The sequence below is a fragment of the Schistocerca nitens genome, chromosome 4, assembly GCF_023898315.1.
Source record: "Schistocerca nitens isolate TAMUIC-IGC-003100 chromosome 4, iqSchNite1.1, whole genome shotgun sequence".
NCBI lineage: Eukaryota > Metazoa > Arthropoda > Insecta > Orthoptera > Acrididae > Schistocerca > Schistocerca nitens.
The window spans coordinates 779,233,123-779,252,942 of record NC_064617.1 but is presented as its reverse complement, the minus strand read 5'-3'; the positions used below and the strand labels follow the sequence as shown (position 1 = coordinate 779,252,942).

At 37.7% G+C, this 19,820-nt stretch overlaps 1 protein-coding gene across 1 annotated transcript in view; it reads right to left on the bottom strand.

Annotated features, from left to right (window-relative positions):
* Positions 1–3,932: 3,932 nt before the first annotated feature.
* Positions 3,933–19,820, bottom strand: part of LOC126253144 (ATP-dependent RNA helicase CshA-like) — a 79,451-nt gene continuing 63,563 nt past the window's right edge. Inside the window, exon 5 of the mRNA XM_049954288.1 lies at positions 3,933–6,626. Within this exon, the coding sequence (XP_049810245.1) occupies positions 5,024–6,626 (1,603 nt within the window). The 3' untranslated portion in view covers positions 3,933–5,023. The remainder of the gene's footprint in view (positions 6,627–19,820) is intronic.

Here is a 19,820-nt window from a genome sequence, read left to right as displayed (position 1 = left end):
AAATCAACATTTGACCAGGAATCGGGACGCATCAATTGCACACACACCTAAACAAAGTCTTAAACAAAAGAGAAAATACAGCAGATAAGCATAACAGACATCCAAAAGGTGTTTTTATTCATGTACGAACAAATTCGCTTTGAAACAACAGCAAGGAAGAAATTTTAAACCACACAAGGAACCTCATCTGAACAGCCAGAAGACTCTACTCAAATTCCAGAATAATTATAAGTGGCATTGTGTACAGGAGATTGTTGGGTGATAGTTATGTGCAGAGAATAAATGGCAATATTAAAATAGAGTGCAATAAATTAGGAATCATTTTCATTGATTCCACCAAATTTCTAAGTGCAAAGTGTCTTGCCAAAGATGGTCTACATCTGAATAACTTGGGCTCAAAAATATTCAGTAAGATGTTCACAGATCAGAGTGTATAAGTGAACAAGGAAAAAATAATCCCGGAATTCCCAGTTAAAAATGCACTTTTCCCGTGCTAACACACACGTTTTCTGTGTTAAGTGAATGTCGTGTGACTAGGGTCTCCCACTGGCTAGACCGTTTGCCGGGTGAAAGTCTTTCAATTTGATACCACTTTGGCGACTTGTGTGTCGATGGGGATGAACCGATGATGATTATGACAACGCAACAGCCAGTCCCTGCGCGGAGAAAATCTCCGACCCAGCCAGGAATTGAACCCGGGCCCTTAGAACTGACATTCTGTTGCACTGACCATTCAGCTACCGGGGGCGGACCTGTGTTAAGTGACAATATACTTTCCCCTGGACTTGTAAAACTTATCAATCCTGTCAATGGTTAAGGTTGTATACTCTGGTGCAGAGCTTCCCGGCACTTTAGAAAACAAAACCCCCTCCCCCCAAAAAAAGTGTTTTGGAAAGATCTTTGGTGTGCAGCAATATGTATACTGCATATTTTTGTTTTACATTATGCCTCATATCTTCGAATTACCTACGTATAAAGTCGAATCCCACCAAACTCAGCACGTTAGTTTCAGGAGCATTGAAATCGAGGCTGTGATGCATTTTGTAAGTCACCACCAAACTCAGCACGTCAGTTTCAGGAGCATTGAAATAGAGACTGCAATGCGTTTTGTAAGTCAATCACAGCTCATGTCATGTGATTCCGCCAGCCGGACACAGGATGTAGTCAGCCGATAGCAACACCACTGGTAAGTAGCGGGAACACACAAACAGGAAAAAATTAATGGTTTAAATTAATATACATACTGTAGCTACAAGAAAAGCTAAGCTTTCACATACAATTTTTTTGTGCATGTTACACTTTAAGATACATCACACAAACGTTCAAGTAAAATTTTAAATAATGACAGAAATGACTGGTCTCTTGGGCACGAAGTTCTTGTAAGTGGCTGGTCCTCTAAGTGTTATTTTTTAAATGAGAGTCAAAGGTTCCGTGATTCAAAGACTCGATTGCACATTCACACACTTAACATAATTAATCTTGCGTAAAAGGAAGTTCACTGTGAAAGTAATGCTTTTCACAACCATCATCATTCGCAGTATTTTGCAGCAACCTGTTAGAAATAGTTTTGTTTCGGGCAGGAAACAGGCGTTACTGTGCGAGCACAGCTACAATAATGCAGGAAGCCTGTATTTTTGTACCAATATAATGTTAAGAGATCTTACATTACATCAAAATAGAAACAGGACATCAAAAGATACTCCAAGAGCATCAGAATTTCAAACAATACACTAAAATGCATAATTCAGTTTAAAATGTGAATTCGTATGCCCAGATTCATAGAGATTACTTTTAAGGAAGTCAGCATGTACTAACAATTTCCTTCTACTATCCCAAATTTTAATTTCTAGCTCACTGGTTGTCATACAAAATTGGCAAAAAATATAAATTTTATTATAAAATTAAGAGAAAATAAAAAAGTAAACGGCAGTAAGTCTTTACGGTAAATTCGTGTAGTTACAGTAATTCACATTTACCTAAAATTTTAATACAAAATATGCAGAAAATAAAGAGAAAAATGAGTGTTTGTTTTCTTAAGTTCCCTTTTTCAGAAAAAAATTAAGTATGAAGAAAAAAGGTAAAGGAAGATAAATAAAACAGCAAAATAAAATTATTCATGTTTACTTAAAATTTTTCTTTTAATAAGGTTTCAAAAGAGTGCAAAACAACTCCCACATTGCATATAATTATGCTATGATTTTGTTGATGCTGTTGTATCAAAAGTTATCTTGTTGTTATACCTTTTAGAGTGATCTGTTTCGTATGTCATTTTACACAGAAAATTGCATTAAGAAGTTTTCATAGGCAGTCCTGTAGATGACTGATGGTGACTAGTTTGTAATTGGAGTTGTCACAGATCTTTACTTAGTCGAGTACTAATGTAAGTAGCCCCAATAAAATCAGAAAGTTGTCTTCTAGTTGGTTAACCTGCAGTTAATTGCAGAAGTTATTTTATTGTCATTTTTATGCCTACATACAGACTGTAAACTGTTAGTAGCTCAATTCTATGTAGGGGGTGAATTCTACTTGATAATTTTTTCATAATGTGAGGCCACAGTCATAATTTATTTCTTTAAGTCAGTACCGCCATTAGACTTTTTTTATTTGCAGTGTTACATTTACATAGTCATGATCATGATTTCGGCTTTAAAGTGCCATTATCAAGTGTTTTAATGTTACACAGTACCTAATATGGCATACTGTCATATTTAAAATACACTATTAGACACATTGTCTAAGGGTCAATCTTTCTGACTCAAGATGGCATACTCAGTGATAAAACAAAGCAGTAGGCTTTTACCAGAAATACTGACCCTTAGACAATGTGTCTAATAGTGTATTTTAAATACAACAGTATGCCATCTTAGGCACTGTATAACATTAAAACACTTGATAATGGCACTTTAAAACGAAAATCATGATTGTGTAAATGTAACACTGCAAATAAAAAAACAGTGTAGTGGCGGTACTGACTTTAAAGAAATTCTGCTTGAATTTTGTATTCATTATGCTAAAGACATTTTACTTTGTTTTTTGCTTGTTTAGCCCAGCCTCCAAGAACTGTATTGGGCTGTAAATTTTGTTATCATTTCTATACTGTCAAGAATAATATTTTTTGTTAATAAATTCATTGTCAAATTGAGCCCACACCAGCACAACCCCACTCCACACAAAGCCTAAGCTACAAGTGCAGCAAAGTTTTAGAAACATTAAATACTACTTCTCATGAGTCTATTACGACAGAAACAAGGGTTTACTAATGGTGTAAGTGTTCCAAAGAAGTCCGTGAAGATGTTGATGATAATCACTCTGGATGCCCCAGCATGTTGTCAGTCAACGAAATCACTGGAAAAGTGAAAGGAATGATTATGAACAATCGCCAAATCCCAATTGGAGAAGTTGCTGATGACACTGAAATATCAATAGCTTTGACTTTTCGGGATGTTTTGGGCATGAAATGTGCAACAGCAAAATTTCTTTTACCCTTGTTAAATTTCAAAGAAAAACAGCGATGAAAGCACATTGCTCAGGAGTCGCTAGATGACATCAATACCTATAGCAGAGCTACTGAAACATGTCACGTAGGTGATGAAATATGGGTTTATGGTTATGATATCACAACCAAGGCTCAGTCATCTCAGTGGAAGCAAGACAGAAAAGCTCGATTAGTGCAATCAAATGTGAAGGTTATTTTTTTATTTTAGTGGCAATATGCACTATGAGTTATTGGCTGAAGGTGTAATGACCAGTAAGAAATACTACTTACAAGCTCACTGACTGCGCTAAGCATCTGAGGGACTTTTTCTTTTCTTTAAGGGAGGGAGGGAAGGTGGGGAGGGTGTTTTTGGCAAAACAATTCATTGCTTTTGCACCTCAATAATGCACCTGCTCAAATTTTGTTGCTTTTCGTGAATTTTTTCCAACAATAATACCCCCCAATGATGTCCCAACCTCCATACTTGCCACAAATGGTATCATGTTTCTTTATTATGTTGTCAAAAATAAATAAAACCTTACAGGGCCATTGTTTTATAAGCATAGATGAGATTAAAAGTGAATCTTTGGGAGAGCTAAAAGGTATTCCAAAGATAGAGTTCCAAAAGTTTTATAGAGAATAGCTTCAAGGGGATAACATTTATGTATTATACAGACAAATAAAATTATCTTCCATTTTTTTAACATGCCTTGTACATGTACAGTGCAGAGTTGGCAACTGATAAAGGCTTCTGCTCTCTGATAGCAGTCCTCCCCCTCTCCAGCACTACGACATCCTTATATATTCCACCACCTCACGTATACAAGTTGTTCTCTACTACAAACAGCTGTTAGCTGGGTGATACGGTGACTTAACCCGTGGTACTTCCACGTTTTTATAATCATCTGTAACTGTAAAACTGTATATGAATGACATTAAAAATAATTAGTAAAATTTCTAAAAAAGGTAGCCAAACAGTACCACACTGCATCTGCAGTACAGTACCACACGTCTTCTCACATTATTGGAAAACATTATTTTGTTTGTTAATAGGTAACCAGTGTACTGTGTTAAATGCTGCTGGTATCAGGCTGGATTTGAATTTTCTTGAACACAATTGTTCAAGTTTTGGAGTCTCAAGAAACACCTATGTTTGTAGCTAGATGCAGTGAAAAATGCATTTCCAGGTATTGCTAGAAATTTCAGAGGGAGTGAGAATATGAGGGTGGTGAGACTGAGGAAAGTTACACAACAAGTGGGGAGAGAACAGGCCTCTGCCCAGCCTTTTAAACAAAAAATGGATGTCAGTTTCATATGACCAATGGAACAAATATAAAACAGGGTTAATGTCACACAGTTGTATGTGTGGTCATCCATAATTAAGAGAAGGTGAAACTATTTAGTACCAAATCTCTGTATTTCAATATCAGGAGTTTAAATAAATTAACATCAAAAACCCATTTTGTACATTTTATACATATATGCAATATACAAAATATCTCAAAATTACCAACATTTTACTTCCTAAGCCTCACAGCATAAAGTGCTTTAAGGGAAAATGTACTTTTGCTGCATCATGTACTGGAAGTATTCTACATACTGCAAATACTGCCTATATATCTGTTCTCTCCATGTCTTGTGCCAGTCTGCATTATCAAAAGGAATACCTTTACTATTGTTGCCCAATCTCTTGCTGGCAACAGTATTGTTTTCAAGATAATAATGCCAGTTAGTTTTATCAGGTTTTCTTATCCCTGAGTAAGTGTTGTGAGAGTTCACACCTTGGTTTTGGGTGATACTCTTTTTGTTTCTTGTAATATATTTATAACATTTATCCCACTTCACTTCAGGACCACAGTTCACATCTCCATTAGGATATCCTTTAGCGTGAGCCTCCTGATGCAATTTACTTAATTTTGGGTTCACACCACTAACTTTAACTTTTCTGCCAGAAGCATGACATGGAAATGGAAAATTATTTGTTTCATTACTCATCACATTTTGTCCATTCAGGATCTCCGATTTTGTAGCCATTTCATCTTCTCTGACTTCCTCTCTAAGAATTAATGTATCATTGCATGGAGTTTTAGGTATGTGACATGGATAAGACATTTCCTTATTCTCTGTCTTTTTATTGTTTTGACTAGAGTAATTCTGACTTTTCCCCACTGAAATCACTTTGTTTCTACTGATATCTTCCTGAAGGACAAATGTACCACTTTTACACAAATCATTCAGTAGCTCTTCGGTTTGAAGATTTCTACAATTTTCGAAGGCTTCACTGAATGTTACTTGTGCCTTTTGTTCAATCATTGACAATAATGCTTCAAGATCTTTAGTCACTTCTACCAGATTCAAAGAACAATTTCTTTTTAGTGATATTTCAACTACTTCACTGTTTCCCATCTGTACAAGTTCATTGTATGGCTCAAGTGTTGTTAACCAATCACTACTGTTTCGATCAAGAAGCAGGTTTTTAGCAATTCTGTCAATTTTATTATTTGTACTCTCTTCTTCAGAAATGTTTGGATTATTCCCATCCACGCAAACATGGGCAGTAGAAATCGGTTCATCCAGATTCTCGCATTTAACCAGCATTACTGACTCCTCTTTGTTGCATCCTCCTACATCTGCATTACACGGATTTTTGACAACAGTTGTGGCATTTCCGGTGAAGGAGTTTTGTACTGTAGCTCTTGTTTCCTTGTCATTTTCATTATTAACAACAGTTCCTTGAATTTTTTCAAATTCATCCATCTTGTAAGCCCATAAGTCTAATACTAAATGATCCAAAGTAAGCTTATAAACATATGCACTTTCCCCACCATATGAACCTAACATCTTCTGGAAGTCCTCAAGCTCTTTACCATCAGCTATAATAGAAATCACAATTCCATGAGACCCATACCTACCTGCCCTACCAATTCTATGTAAATATGTAAGACTATCATATGGTAAATCTAAATTTATCACTAGATTAACATTTTCTAGGTCTATGCCACGTGCTGTCAGGTCTGTAGAGATCAAAATACGGTTCCGGAACTCGCGCAGTGTAGCTATTGCCTCGAGGCGAGCTTCCTGTGATTTGTTGCTGCTTATCCATGTGGCTGGCCAACCATGACCATTCAGCATATTGCAAATACTTTCAGCCCTGCAACAAGATATTTTTGAATTTTTGAAAATAATTATTGAGAATGGCAACAGCAAGGTGTATATTTTCCGTGCATATCATTTTCTGACAAAACATGCAACCATCTTGTCTTGACTATATACTAAAAAGAATTACATAAACAGATTATAGTTTCTGTAGTCTTCTGGATTCAAAAATAGGGAAAGCATTAGAAATAAAAGATCACAGAATCAAAAAAGGTCCAAAAGCCTATGAAAGAGACGAAGAGTTCAATAAAATCATTTAAAATACACCTATACCTCACCTTATGGCCTAGATGCATTCTGTGAAAGTCGGTCGTAAAGCGAAAAGCTTTATAACAACAACAATTTTGAAAAGAAACCACACAAATTTAACTGGATCTGTTTCATATTTTGCAAAGAAATATAGTCTTTACTTCACAAAGCATTTTACTATTTTTATTTCATAAAAATGCTTTCTTAAAAATGAAAATACAAAAAATGCAATAATAAACAAACGTAAAAAATCATAAGCACAAATGCATACCACCTACAATAAAAAAGTTTACAAATGTTTTAATCTAGTGACAAACATTAACATAAAGAATCACTACACTATTACGTTCAGACATCCTCACTTTCCTCTTTTTGTGGATTGAATCAATTTACAATACTGTTTCAAAGTTGTCTGCTTCACTTTGCTTTCTGCCTCTTTTAGCAATGTTTTGTAACAGGCAATGGCTGAGTTTGCTCTTAAAGACACATTAGCACTGCCTTCTTCACTGGGAACATTTTGAAAAAAAGATGTTCACTCCCAGCTGAAAATAAGAAAGTGCACTTCACAAGTTTTTTTGTAGTTACCTACTGGCCCACAGCAGGTTCAGGTTCTGGCTCTTTATCAAATGCTCATTCTAACTGGAATAGTTCCTTGTTTGAAAGAGATTCTCTGCCAGCATCTAGAGTGCCAAATTCTCAAAATTAAAAGATAGTTTCCGTAGTTCAGTATGTCTTGTCAAATTTCTGAATGAGAATCACCTTCATGAGTTTATATGCGTTCTAGCCAGATTTGTTTCCAAACCTGGTTCAATGTGGTTGATTTCAATTCCTCCCTGATTTGCTAATGTTGGTTATGACATCTCTGATGTTGTACATTGGCAAAATTGTTTTACTGAAGTCCCTTATAAATAATAAGACTTAAAAGTGGCAATTGCACCCTGATCCATCAGCTGGAACAGAGCTGTCGTATTTTTCGGAAGATATGCTATCTCCACATCACCAGGTAATTCGAATAAATTAACCAGGTGTCCTGGAGCATTATCCAAAACATCTTTATACTAAAATTGGTTTCAGCTTAATGTCACCTGCAGCATTAGCATAAAGGAGCAAAGTTTATAAGTCTTTTAGCACCTTATGCAGATTTTTTACATTTTGGAGTTTAGGTTCTTTCAGGCATTCACTTCCAATAGAGTTTAAAGAGTAAATCACTATTTGACTGTGTATTGCTTTGTGTATTTATCTTTTGTCTTATTTAGATTTTGGCTCTTATGCCACTCCAGAGCATTATTATGTCATATCTATTAATGCAGTCCAAAGACTTCTAGAGTCTTTGACAGTTGCATCTTAAAGACGTGTTAGTCTTGTTTACCTGCTTTGGACTGCCTTAAGGATACAGGGTACTTATAAATGGTAGAAAATCGAAATTTTTTTATGATTTTATTAAATTCTATAGTCTTTCCTGATTACATTGCTGTATACATTATAGGGTTTCAAATGAAAAATGACCTATATATACCAAATTTTAAGTTACGGTCATGTACGCCACCATGCCTCCTTTATTTCTGTTGCAGAAACCAGTATTATTTCGAAAAGAACTGTGAATTTTCTGTTTCCAGCAATTACACGTATCATACATTGTATATGTTGGTAACAGTGCAGGTTTCTAGTGTCTGTAAATGATTATCTTTGCTAGTATTTACTTTTGTTTCACTGAAGTAGTTTGTTCACTTGTTACTGAATTTTTGTTGCCCAAGTGCTACATATATTTGAAAAGTACATATCCTTTAGTGTGCAATAAATATGAACTATGCTCGCATCAAGAAATTCAATAAAAGGGAAATCCAGGTAACCAGTTCACAAACAAACCAAGCCACACTGTTGAAAGTAACCTATGTATCAGTTCTTCAGGGAAGAAACTCCCACATGCCATAGGATGGGGGAGGGACACAAGGGAAAAAAAAAAAAAAAAAACCACTCCGTCTTCAGGCCACTCATACGACCGCCATGTCATCCTCGGTGGAGGATGCGGATAGGAGGGGCGTGGGGTCAGCACACCGCTCTCCCGGTTGTAAGATGGTATTCTTGACCGAAGCCGCTACTATTCAGTCGAGTAGCTCCTCAATTGGCATCACGAGGCTGAGTGCACCCCAAAAAACTGGCAACAGCACATGGTGGCCAGGATGGTCACCCATCCAAGTGCCAACCACACCAGACAGTGCTTAACTTTGGTGATCTCACGGGAACTGATGTATCCACTGCGGCAAGGCTGGCACGCCTCCTGGTGATTCAAATTTGTGTGTTAACAATGACACTGTTTGTAGTGGATTGGTCGTTCTGGAAGTGGCAAAATGTAAACAATGTGATGGTGTAGGCTGCCTGGAAATAATTGAACAACAAAGTAGCAGGAAGGGTTGAGAGTCAAAATTAGTTGGTCTGTGAAGATCCTGCAATAAATCTACCTAAAAATGACTTCGAATATTGTGCATAATTCATATGATGTGAATTTGAAGTTAGTGCATACAATGCGTGCAATAGGAAAAGGAAAAAAAGGCTGCTGAAACATTTTGTGGTTTGATGGACCTTCCTGCTCCTCCCAGGAGGTTCAGCAAGTACATAAAAATACTTTTAGATGTCTTGACGGTTGTGTCTAAAGCATCTGTGAAACATGAAGTAGAATAAACTAAATATTAGTGGAACCGGGGACATTGCTGTTGCACTTGATGGGACAAGGCAACATCAACGACATTCCTTGAATGGTGTCGTAAGTGTTATTTCTCTGGAGAATGGAAAAGTTGTTGATGTTGAGTGCTTATCTAAGTACTGCCACACCTGCCATGGTAACACTGAAGGACATATTTAACATCGATGTTCTAAGAATTATGATGGTTACAGTGGAGGTATGGAGTGTGCTGGAGCTCTGATATTTCAGAGGTCGGTGCCCGTTTATTACATTAGATATACGAAGTACCTAGGTGATGGAGACTCTGAAGCTTTGACTAAAATTAATGAGTTCAATGTTTATTGTGATACCTTGGTAACAAAAGTGGAGTGTTGTGGATATGTGCAAAAAAGGATGGGTGCTAGATTGAGGAAGCTATGAAGAGAAATGAAAGGAAAGTTGCTATCTGATGGAAAATCTCCGTCTGGCGCAGGCTGATTGGCAGAAGCTGAAATAGAACTCCTTCAGAGTTATTATGGAATGGCTATTAGACAAACTGCACCTCTGAATGTTGTTACAGCAATGAGAAAAGCTGTGTGGGCCACCTACTTTCATAAGTTGTCCACAGATGACCACCCTGCTCACGGACTTTGCTCTAAAGGAGCAGATTCTTGGTGTCGTTACCAAAAAGAAAAAGAAAGTGGTCAAATATACCATCATAAGCATTCTCTTCCTGAGCCTGTTATGAATGAAATGAAACCAATTTTTAGAGACCTGAGTGACCCTGTTTTGCTTAGTACATGTCTTCAGGGGGCACTCAGAATATAAATGAAAGTTTCAACCACTGTATATAGGAAAGATTACCCAAGACTCTTTTTGTAGAACTAAATACATTAACAGTTGGTGTACTAGATGCAGTGATATGTTTCAGTGATTGAGTGATAGGAAGGTTGGAAGTCCTGAGAAATTTAGGCATAAAATGTGGCTAGAGCCACGTATGGAAGATATGGAAGATCAATTGCTTGCGTGTGACAGACAATGGGTGCATGATGCTGAAAGATTTGCTCTTCAAGTTACAAAGAAGCAAGAAGTGCTAAAAGGAATGCCAAGAGGAAGCTTGCAGATGAAGAAATGCTGCAGGATGAAGACTATGCTTCAGGAATGTTCCGAGGTACAGTTAAATTGGACTCATCTCTTCGTTCAAAATTTTCCGCAAGTTGTATTTTTCAGCATTGACGTACAAACATTTCCTGAAGTTCATGAAGCATTGCTCTGATTTTTTTCTGTAACTTGCGATAGTCCATACGTATGTAGTAGACCTAAGCTTTATTGCAGAATCAACTAAATTATAGAAAAAATAACATTTTTATTAGGAAAAAAATTATATAAAATTAAAATGTATGATGTGATATTTTTTTATCCTGGTAATGTACATAATGGGTGGAATTAAATAGGTCTAGTACCTCAGCCATCATGTCACACGTATCTGGTAAAAATTTGGTCTCCTTCAAATGCATAACACTGGATTAAATGGTACCTCAATTTGAGAAAGCATTTTGGAAAAAAATGCATCAATTTCTTTGTAATTTTTTTAATGCCCCTAAGCAGGTTCAAAAATATTTAAAATACTTCTAATTTGTTCAGAAAGTGTGCTGCATTATCTGAGATCAACAAAAAATCTGTAAAACAAGTACATTGTAAACAGAGCCTGAAAGAAATAGATGTTGATTTTTACATAACATTGAGACTGAAAAGTACCCTGCATCCTTAACAGATATGACATAATGGTCTAACAGCTTTTAGCATTGTACTTGAGAATTGTATAAAACCTGAAATCTTGATAGTACAAAAGATAAATATAGTAATACATAGTCAAATGGTGGTTTACTCTTTTAAACAGTATTGCATGACTGTGGCTCAACATCATCAAAAACTTTATTTCCAATAGAGTTGTGTCTTATCTACACTGAAAACTTATTTGGGTCAGCATCCACCTTTCAGTTACACCATCATCTGCACTAACTATCTCACTTTAATTTTTAAGTTTTGCAAATCATGCCGATTTTTGAATTTTTCAGACCAACTGTGGCTTCCTTTAAGTGTTATCTGTTTCACAAATTTGTCACTATCCCTCCTTTTGATTTTTCAAAAAGACTTTCTTGGATAGTCATTTGACTCATTGGCATCCCTCATTAATTATAATTTTCAATAGAATTTTTTCCATTTTTTCCATCATGGAACTTCTTCAGCGAGTTAATTTTGAAATAGTTGAATGAGCAGCAGTTAGCAATTGTGTTTTGATTTCTTTTTTTCTATCCTGAACACTATGAACAATGAACTTTGCCGGTTCCATGACATTACAAGTTTTATGAGTACTAATATCCAACTTCAAACATTTTGGTAACATTCTTTCCTAAAAACAAATGATTATATTTGAAGGGATTAATAAATTAATTATGTATACAAAAAACAGCCTTTTAATTAATGTGTATTAAATATGCTTACAATTAAGCAATTAATTCAAAACAAACTAAACAGGAATCAACATGTCAGATTAGAGTCACTGGAAAACATTCAAGTGACAGCACAGTAAATAAAGATATGACAGAGGCAAAATATAGCAGAACCACCTGAAGGAAGAGGTTGAAACTTAAGTATTGGCCATGTAACAAACTAAAGTGTTGCTATTGGCCACATAACAAAATGTTCTTCCCCCATGAACCATGGACCTTGCCGTTGGTGGGGAGGCTTGCGTGCCTCAGCGATACAGATGGCCGTACCGTAGGTGCAACCACAACGGAGGGGTATCTGTTGAGAGGCCAGACAAACATGTGGTTCCTGAAGAGGGGCAGCAGCCTTTTCAGTAGTTGCAGGGGCAACAGTCTGGATGATTGACAGATCTGGCCTTGTAACATAACCAAAACGGGCTTGCTGTGCTGGTACTGTGAACGGCTGAAAGCAAGGGGAAACTACAGCCGTAATCTTTCCCGAGGGCATGCAGCTTTACTGTATGATTAAATGATGATGGCGTCCTCTTGGGTAAAATATTCCGGAGGTAAAATAGTCCCCCATTCGGATCTCCGGGCGGGGACTACTCAGGAGGATGTCGTTATTAGGAGAAAGAAAACTGGTGTTCTACGGATCGGAGCGTGGAATGTCAGATCCCTTAATCGGGCGGGTAGGTTAGAAAATTTAAAAAGGGAAATGGATAGGTTAAAGTTAGATATAGTGGGAATTAGTGAAGTTCGGTGGCAGGAGGAACAAGACTTTTGGTCAGGTGATTACAGGGTTATAAATACAAAATCAAATAGGGGTAATGCAGGAGTAGGTTTAATAATGAATAAAAAAATAGGAGTGCGGGTTAGCTACTACAAACAGCATAGTGAACGCATTATTGTGGCCAAGATAGACACAAAGCCCATGCCTACTACAGTAGTACAAGTTTATATGCCAACTAGCTCTGCAGATGATGAAGAAATTGATGAAATGTATGACGAGATAAAAGAAATTATTCAGGTAGTGAAGGGAGACGAAAATTTAATAGTCATGGGTGACTGGAATTCGTCAGTAGGAAAAGGGAGAGAAGGAAACATAGTAGGTGAATATGGATTGGGGGGAAGAAATGAAAGAGGAAGCCGCCTTGTAGAATTTTGCACAGAGCATAACTTAATCATAGCTAACACTTGGTTCAAGAATCATAAAAGAAGGTTGTATACCTGGAAGAATCCTGGAGATACTAAAAGGTATCAGATAGATTATATAATGGTAAGACAGAGATTTAGGAACCAGGTTTTAAATTGTAAGACATTTCCAGGGGCAGATGTGGATTCTGACCACAATCTATTGGTTATGAACTGCAGATTGAAACTGAAGAAACTGCAAAAAGGTGGGAATTTAAGGAGATGGGACCTGGATAAACTGAAAGAACCAGAGGTTGTAGAGAGTTTCAGGGAGAGCATAAGGGAACAATTGACAGGAATGGGGGAAAGAAATACAGTAGAAGAAGAATGGATAACTTTAGGGATGAAGTAGTGAAGGCAGCAGAGGATCAAGTAGGTAAAAAGACGAGGGCTGCTAGAAATCCTTGGGTAACAGAAGAAATATTGAATTTAATTGATGAAAGGAGAAAATATAAAAATGCAGTACATGAAGCAGGCAAAAAGGAATACAAACGTCTCAAAAATGAGATTGACAGGAAGTGCAAAATGGCTAAGCAGGGATGGCTAGAGGACAAATGTAAGGATGTAGAGGCTTGTCTCACTAGGGGTAAGATAGATACTGCCTACAGGAAAATTAAAGAGACCTTTGGAGAAAGGAGAACCACTTGCATGAATATCAAGAGCTTTGATGGAAACCCAGTTCTAAGCAAAGAAGGAAAGCAGAAAGGTGGAAGGAGTATGTAGAGGGTCTATACAAGGGCGATGTACTTGAGGACAATATTAAGGAAATGGAAGAGGATGTAGATGAAGATGAAATGGTAGATATGATACTGCGTGAGGAGTTTGACAGAGCACTGAAAGACCTGAGTCGAAACAAGGCCCTGGGAGTAGACAACATTCCATTAGAACTACTGATGGCCTTGGGAGAGCCAGTCATGACAAAACTCTACCATCTGGTGAGCAAGATGCATGAGACAGGCGAAATACCCACAGACTTCAAGAAGAATATAATAATTCCAATCCCAAAGAAAGCAGGTGTTGACAGATGTGAAAATTACCAAACTATCAGTTTAATAAGTCACAGCTGCAAAATACTAACGCGAATTCTTTACAGACGAATGGAAAAACTGGTAGAAGCGGACCTCGGGGAAGATCAGTTTGGATTCCGTAGAAATGTTGGAACACGTGAGGCAATACTAACCTTACGACTTATCTTAGAAGAAAGATTAAGAAAAGGCAAACTTACATTTCTAGCATTTGTAGACTTAGAGAAAGCTTTTGACAATGTTGACTGGAATACTCTCTTTCAAATTCTGAAGGTGGCAGGGGTAAAATACAGGGAGCGAAAGGCTATTTACAATTTGTACAGAAAGCAGATGGCAGTTATAAGAGTCGAGGGGCATGAAAGGGAAGCAGTGGTTGGGAAAGGAGTGAGACAGGGTTGTAGCCTCTCCCCAATGTTGTTCAATCTGTATATTGAGCAAGCAGTAAAGGAAACAAAAGAAAAATTCAGAGTAGGTATTAAAATTCATGGAGAAGAAGAAAGAACTTTGAGGTTCGCCGATGACATTGTAATTCTGTCAGAGACAGCAAAGGACTTGGAAGAGCAGTTGAACGGAATGGACAGTGTCTTGAAAGGAGGATATAAGATGAACATCAACCAAAGCAAAACGAGGATAATGGAATGTAGTCAAATTAAATCGGGTGATGCTGAGGGGATTATATTAGGAAATGAGACACTTAAAGTAGTAAAGGAGTTTTGCTATTTAGGGAGCAAAATAACTGATGATGGTCGAAGTAGAGAGGATATAAAATGTAGACTGGCAATGGCAAGGAAATTGTTTCTGAAGAAGAGAAATTTGTTAACATCGAGTATAGATTTAAGTGTCAGGAAGTCGTTTCTGAAAGTATTTGTATGGAGTGTAGCCATGTATGGAAGTGAAACATGGACGATAACCAGTTTGGACAAGAAGAGAATACAAGCTTTCGAAATGTGGTGCTACAGAAGAATGCTGAAGATAAGGTGGGTAGATCACGTAACTAATGAGCAGGTATTGAATAGGATTGGGGAGAAGAGGAGTTTGTGACACAACTTGACTAGAAGAAGGGATCATTTGGTAGGACATGTTTTGAGGCATCAAGGGATCACAAATTTAGCATTGGAGGGCAGCGTGGAGGGTAAAAATCGTAGAGGGAGACCAAGAGATCAATACACTAAGCAGATTCAGAAGGATGTAGGTTGCAGTAGGTACTGGGAGATGAAGAAGCTTGCACAGGATAGAGTAGCATGGAGAGCTGCATCAAACCAGTCTCAGGACTGAAGACCACAACAACAACAACAACAACAACAACAACAAAATGTTATGGACCGTAAAATGAAAATGCATCACAAAGTGAAAAGGCCATTTATAATGCAAAGCCATATAAAGAGTGGCTGTATAGTGAGGTATAGGTGTGCTCTAATCAGCTTGATTATATCATTATCAGACAGAGGCAAACTAACTTATCAAAGAGACATTTTGTTTGTTGCCCATTTCACGGACAGATTGCATAATGATGCAGTATGATATAGCACATGTCAATAACAACACTGTTAAATAACTTCATAAAATATTTGACAAAATAATAAAACTAAAAAGACTTGCAGAACACTTGTTTTAGTCTTCAGTCTGAAGATTAATTCGATGCAGCTCTCCATGCTAATCTATCCTGTGCAAGCTTCTTCATCTCCCAGTACCTACTGCAACCTACATCCTTCTGAATCTGCTTAGTGTATTGATCTCTTGGTCTCCCTCTACGATTTTTACCCTCCACGCTGCCCTCCAATGCTAAATTTGTGATCCCTTGATGCCTCAAAACATGTCCTACCAACCGATCCCTTCTTCTAGTCAAGTTGTGCCACAAACTTCTCTTCTCCCCAATCCTATTCAATACCTCCTCATTAGTTACGTGATCTACCCACCTAATCTCCAACATTCTTCTGTAGCACCACATTTCGAAAGCTTGTGTTCTCTTCTTGTCCAAACTGGTTATCGTCCATGTTTCACTTCCATACATGGCTATACTCCATACAAATACTTTCAGAAACGACTTCCTGACACTTAAATCTATACTCGATGTTAACAAATTTCTCTTCTTCAGAAACAATTTCCTTGCCATTGCCAGTCTACATTTTATATCCTCTCTACTTCGACCATCATCAGTTATTTTGCTCCCTAAATAGCAAAACTCCTTTACTACTTTAAGTGTCTCATTTCCTAATATAATCCCCTCAGCATCACCCGATTTAATTTGACTACATTCCATTATCCTCGTTTTGCTTTGGTTGATGTTCATCTTATATCCTCCTTTCAAGACACTGTCCATTCCGTTCAACTGCTCTTCCAAGTCCTTTGCTGTCTCTGACAGAATTACAATGTCATCGGCGAACCTCAAAGTTCTTTCTTCTTCTCCATGAATTTTAATACCTACTCTGAATTTTTCTTTTGTTTCCTTTACTGCTTGCTCAATATACAGATTGAACAACATTGGGGAGAGGCTACAACCCTGTCTCACTCCTTTCCCAACCACTGCTTCCCTTTCATGCCCCTCGACTCTTATAACTGCCATCTGCTTTCTGTACAAATTGTAAATAGCCTTTCGCTCCCTGTATTTTACCCCTGCCACCTTCAGAATTTGAAAGAGAGTATTCCAGTTAACATTGTCAAAAGCTTTCTCTAAGTCTACAAATGCTAGAAACGTAGGTTTGCCTTTTCTTAATCTTTCTTCTAAGGTAAGTCGTAAGGTTAGTATTGCCTCACGTGTTCCAACATTTCTACGGAATCCAAACTGATCTTCCCCGAGGTCCGCTTCTACCAGTTTTTCCATTCGTCTGTAAAGAATTCGCGTTAGTATTTTGCAGCTGTGACTTATTAAACTGATAGTTCGGTAATTTTCACATCTGTCAACACCTGCTTTCTTTGGGATTGGAATTATTATATTCTTCTTGAAGTCTGAGGGTATTTCGCCTGTCTCATGCATCTCGCTCACAAGATGGTAGAGTTTTGTCATGATTGGCTCTCCCAAGGCCATCAGTAGTTCTAATGGAATGTTGTCTACTCCCGGGGCCTTGTTTCGACTCAGGTCTTTCAGTGCTCTGTCAAACTCTTCACGCAGTATCTTATCTCCCATTTCATCTTCATCTACATCCTCTTCCATGTCCATAATATTGTCCTCAAGTACATCGCCCTTGTATAAACCCTCTATATACTCCTTCCACCTTTCTGCTTTCCCTTCTTTGCTTAGAAGTGGGTTTCCATCTGAGCTCTTGATATTCATACAAGTGGCTCTCTTTTCTCCAAAAGTCTGTTTAATTTTCCTGTAGGCAGTATCTATCTTACCCCTAGAGAGACAAGCCTCTACATCCTTACATTTGTCCTCTAGCCATCCCTGCTTAGCCATTTTGCACTTTCTGTCGATCTCATTTTTGATACGTTTGTATTCCCTTTTGCCTGCTTCATTTACTGCATTTTTATATTTTCTCCTTTCATCAATTAAATTCAATATTTCTTCTGTTACCCAAGGATTTCTATTAGCCCTCGTCTTTTTACCTACTTGATCCTCTGCTGCCTTCACTACTTCATCCCTCAGAGCTACCCATTCTTCTTCTACTGTATTTCTTTCCCCCATTCCTGTCAATTGTTCCCTTATGCTCTCCCTGAAACACTCTACAACCTCTGGTTCTTTCAGTTTATCCAGGTCCCATCTCCTTAAATTCCCACCTTTTTGCAGTTTCTTCAGTTTCAATCTGCAGTTCATAACCAATAGATTGTGGTCAGAATCCACATCTGCCCCTGGAAATGTCTTACAATTTAAAACCTGGTTCCTAAATCTCTGTCTTACCATTATATAATCTATCTGATACCTTTTAGTATCTCCAGGATTCTTCCAGGTATACAACCTTCTTTTATGATTCTTGAACCAAGTGTTAGCTATGATTAAGTTATGCTCTGTGCAAAATTCTACAAGGCGGCTTCCTCTTTCATTTCTTCCCCCCAATCCATATTCACCTACTATGTTTCCTTCTCTCCCTTTTCCTACTGACGAATTCCAGTCACCCATGACTATTAAATTTTCGTCTCCCTTCACTACCTGAATAATTTCTTTTATCTCGTCATACATTTCATCAATTTCTTCATCATCTGCAGAGCTAGTTGGCATATAAAATTTGTACTACTGTAGTAGGCATGGGCTTTGTGTCTATCTTGGCCACAAAAATGCGTTCACTATGCTGTTTGTAGTAGCTAACCCGCACTCCTATTTTTTTATTCATTATTAAACCTACTCCTGCATTACCCCTATTTGATTTTGTATTTATAACCCTGTAATCACCTGACCAAAAGTCTTGTTCCTCCTGCCACCGAACTTCACTAATTCCCACTATATCTAACTTTAACCTATCCATTTCCCTTTTTAAATTTTCTAACCTACCTGCCCGATTAAGGGATCTGACATTCCACACTCCGATCCGTAGAATGCGTTTTCTTTCTCCTGATAACGACGTCCTCTTGAGTAGTCCCCGCCCGGAGATCCGAATGGGGGACTATTTTACCTCCGGAATATTTTACCCAAGAGGACGCCATCATCATTTAATCATACAGTAAAGCTGCATGTCCTCGGGAAAAATTACGGCTGTAGTTTCCACTTGCTTTCAGCCGTTCGCAGTACCAGCACAGCAAGGCCGTTTTGGTTAATGTTACAAGGCCAGATCAGTCAATCATCCAGACTGTTGCCCCTGCAACTACTGAAAAGGCTGCTGCCCCTCTTCAGGAACCACATGTTTGTCTGGCCTCTCAACAGATACCCCTCCGTTGTGGTTGCACCTACGGTACGGCCATCTGTATCGCTGAGGCACGCAAGCCTCCCAACCAACGGCAAGGTCCATGGTTCATGGGGGAAGGGATTTTGTGATTAGAGTTTCTAAAAAAAATGATTATAAAGCCTTTCCATGCATTGATGTGTACACTCACAGGGTAGTTTGGTTAAATTTGTTCCTTTTACAAAACGTTCAGCTAGATTATTAGACACAGGCATTGTAACTACATAAATTGTTTTCTGATAAAAAGAACCTGAAGATGATGCAAATGTAGCACTGAAACTAATCATCTGAATAATAAGTACTTTGACAATATGGCTGTGGTGTTCCATTTGCATTACTTACACTGTCAACCACTGTCCCACGTTCACAAGAATAATGGTCTTTCATAAGGTGATACTTCTTTAATGACATATTTCCTCATCTAATTCCCTCAAGCATTGCCTGATTCAATTTAATTGTTTTCATTACCCTTATTTTACTTTTTTAGCTTGTAATCTATTTTCAAGATGCTATTCATTCCATTCAACTGCTATTTTGGAGTCCTTCAAACCTTAGACAAAATTACAATGATATTAGTAAACCTCAACAATCTTATTTTCTTAATTCCCTTTTCAAATTTCGGCCTGGTTTCCTTTACTGCCTGCTCAATGAACAGACTGAATAACATGGGGGATAGGCTACAACCTTGTCTCATTCCCTTCTCAACTACTGTCTCTCTTTCATATCCTTAGACTCTTATATGACTGCAATCTACTTTCTCTACAA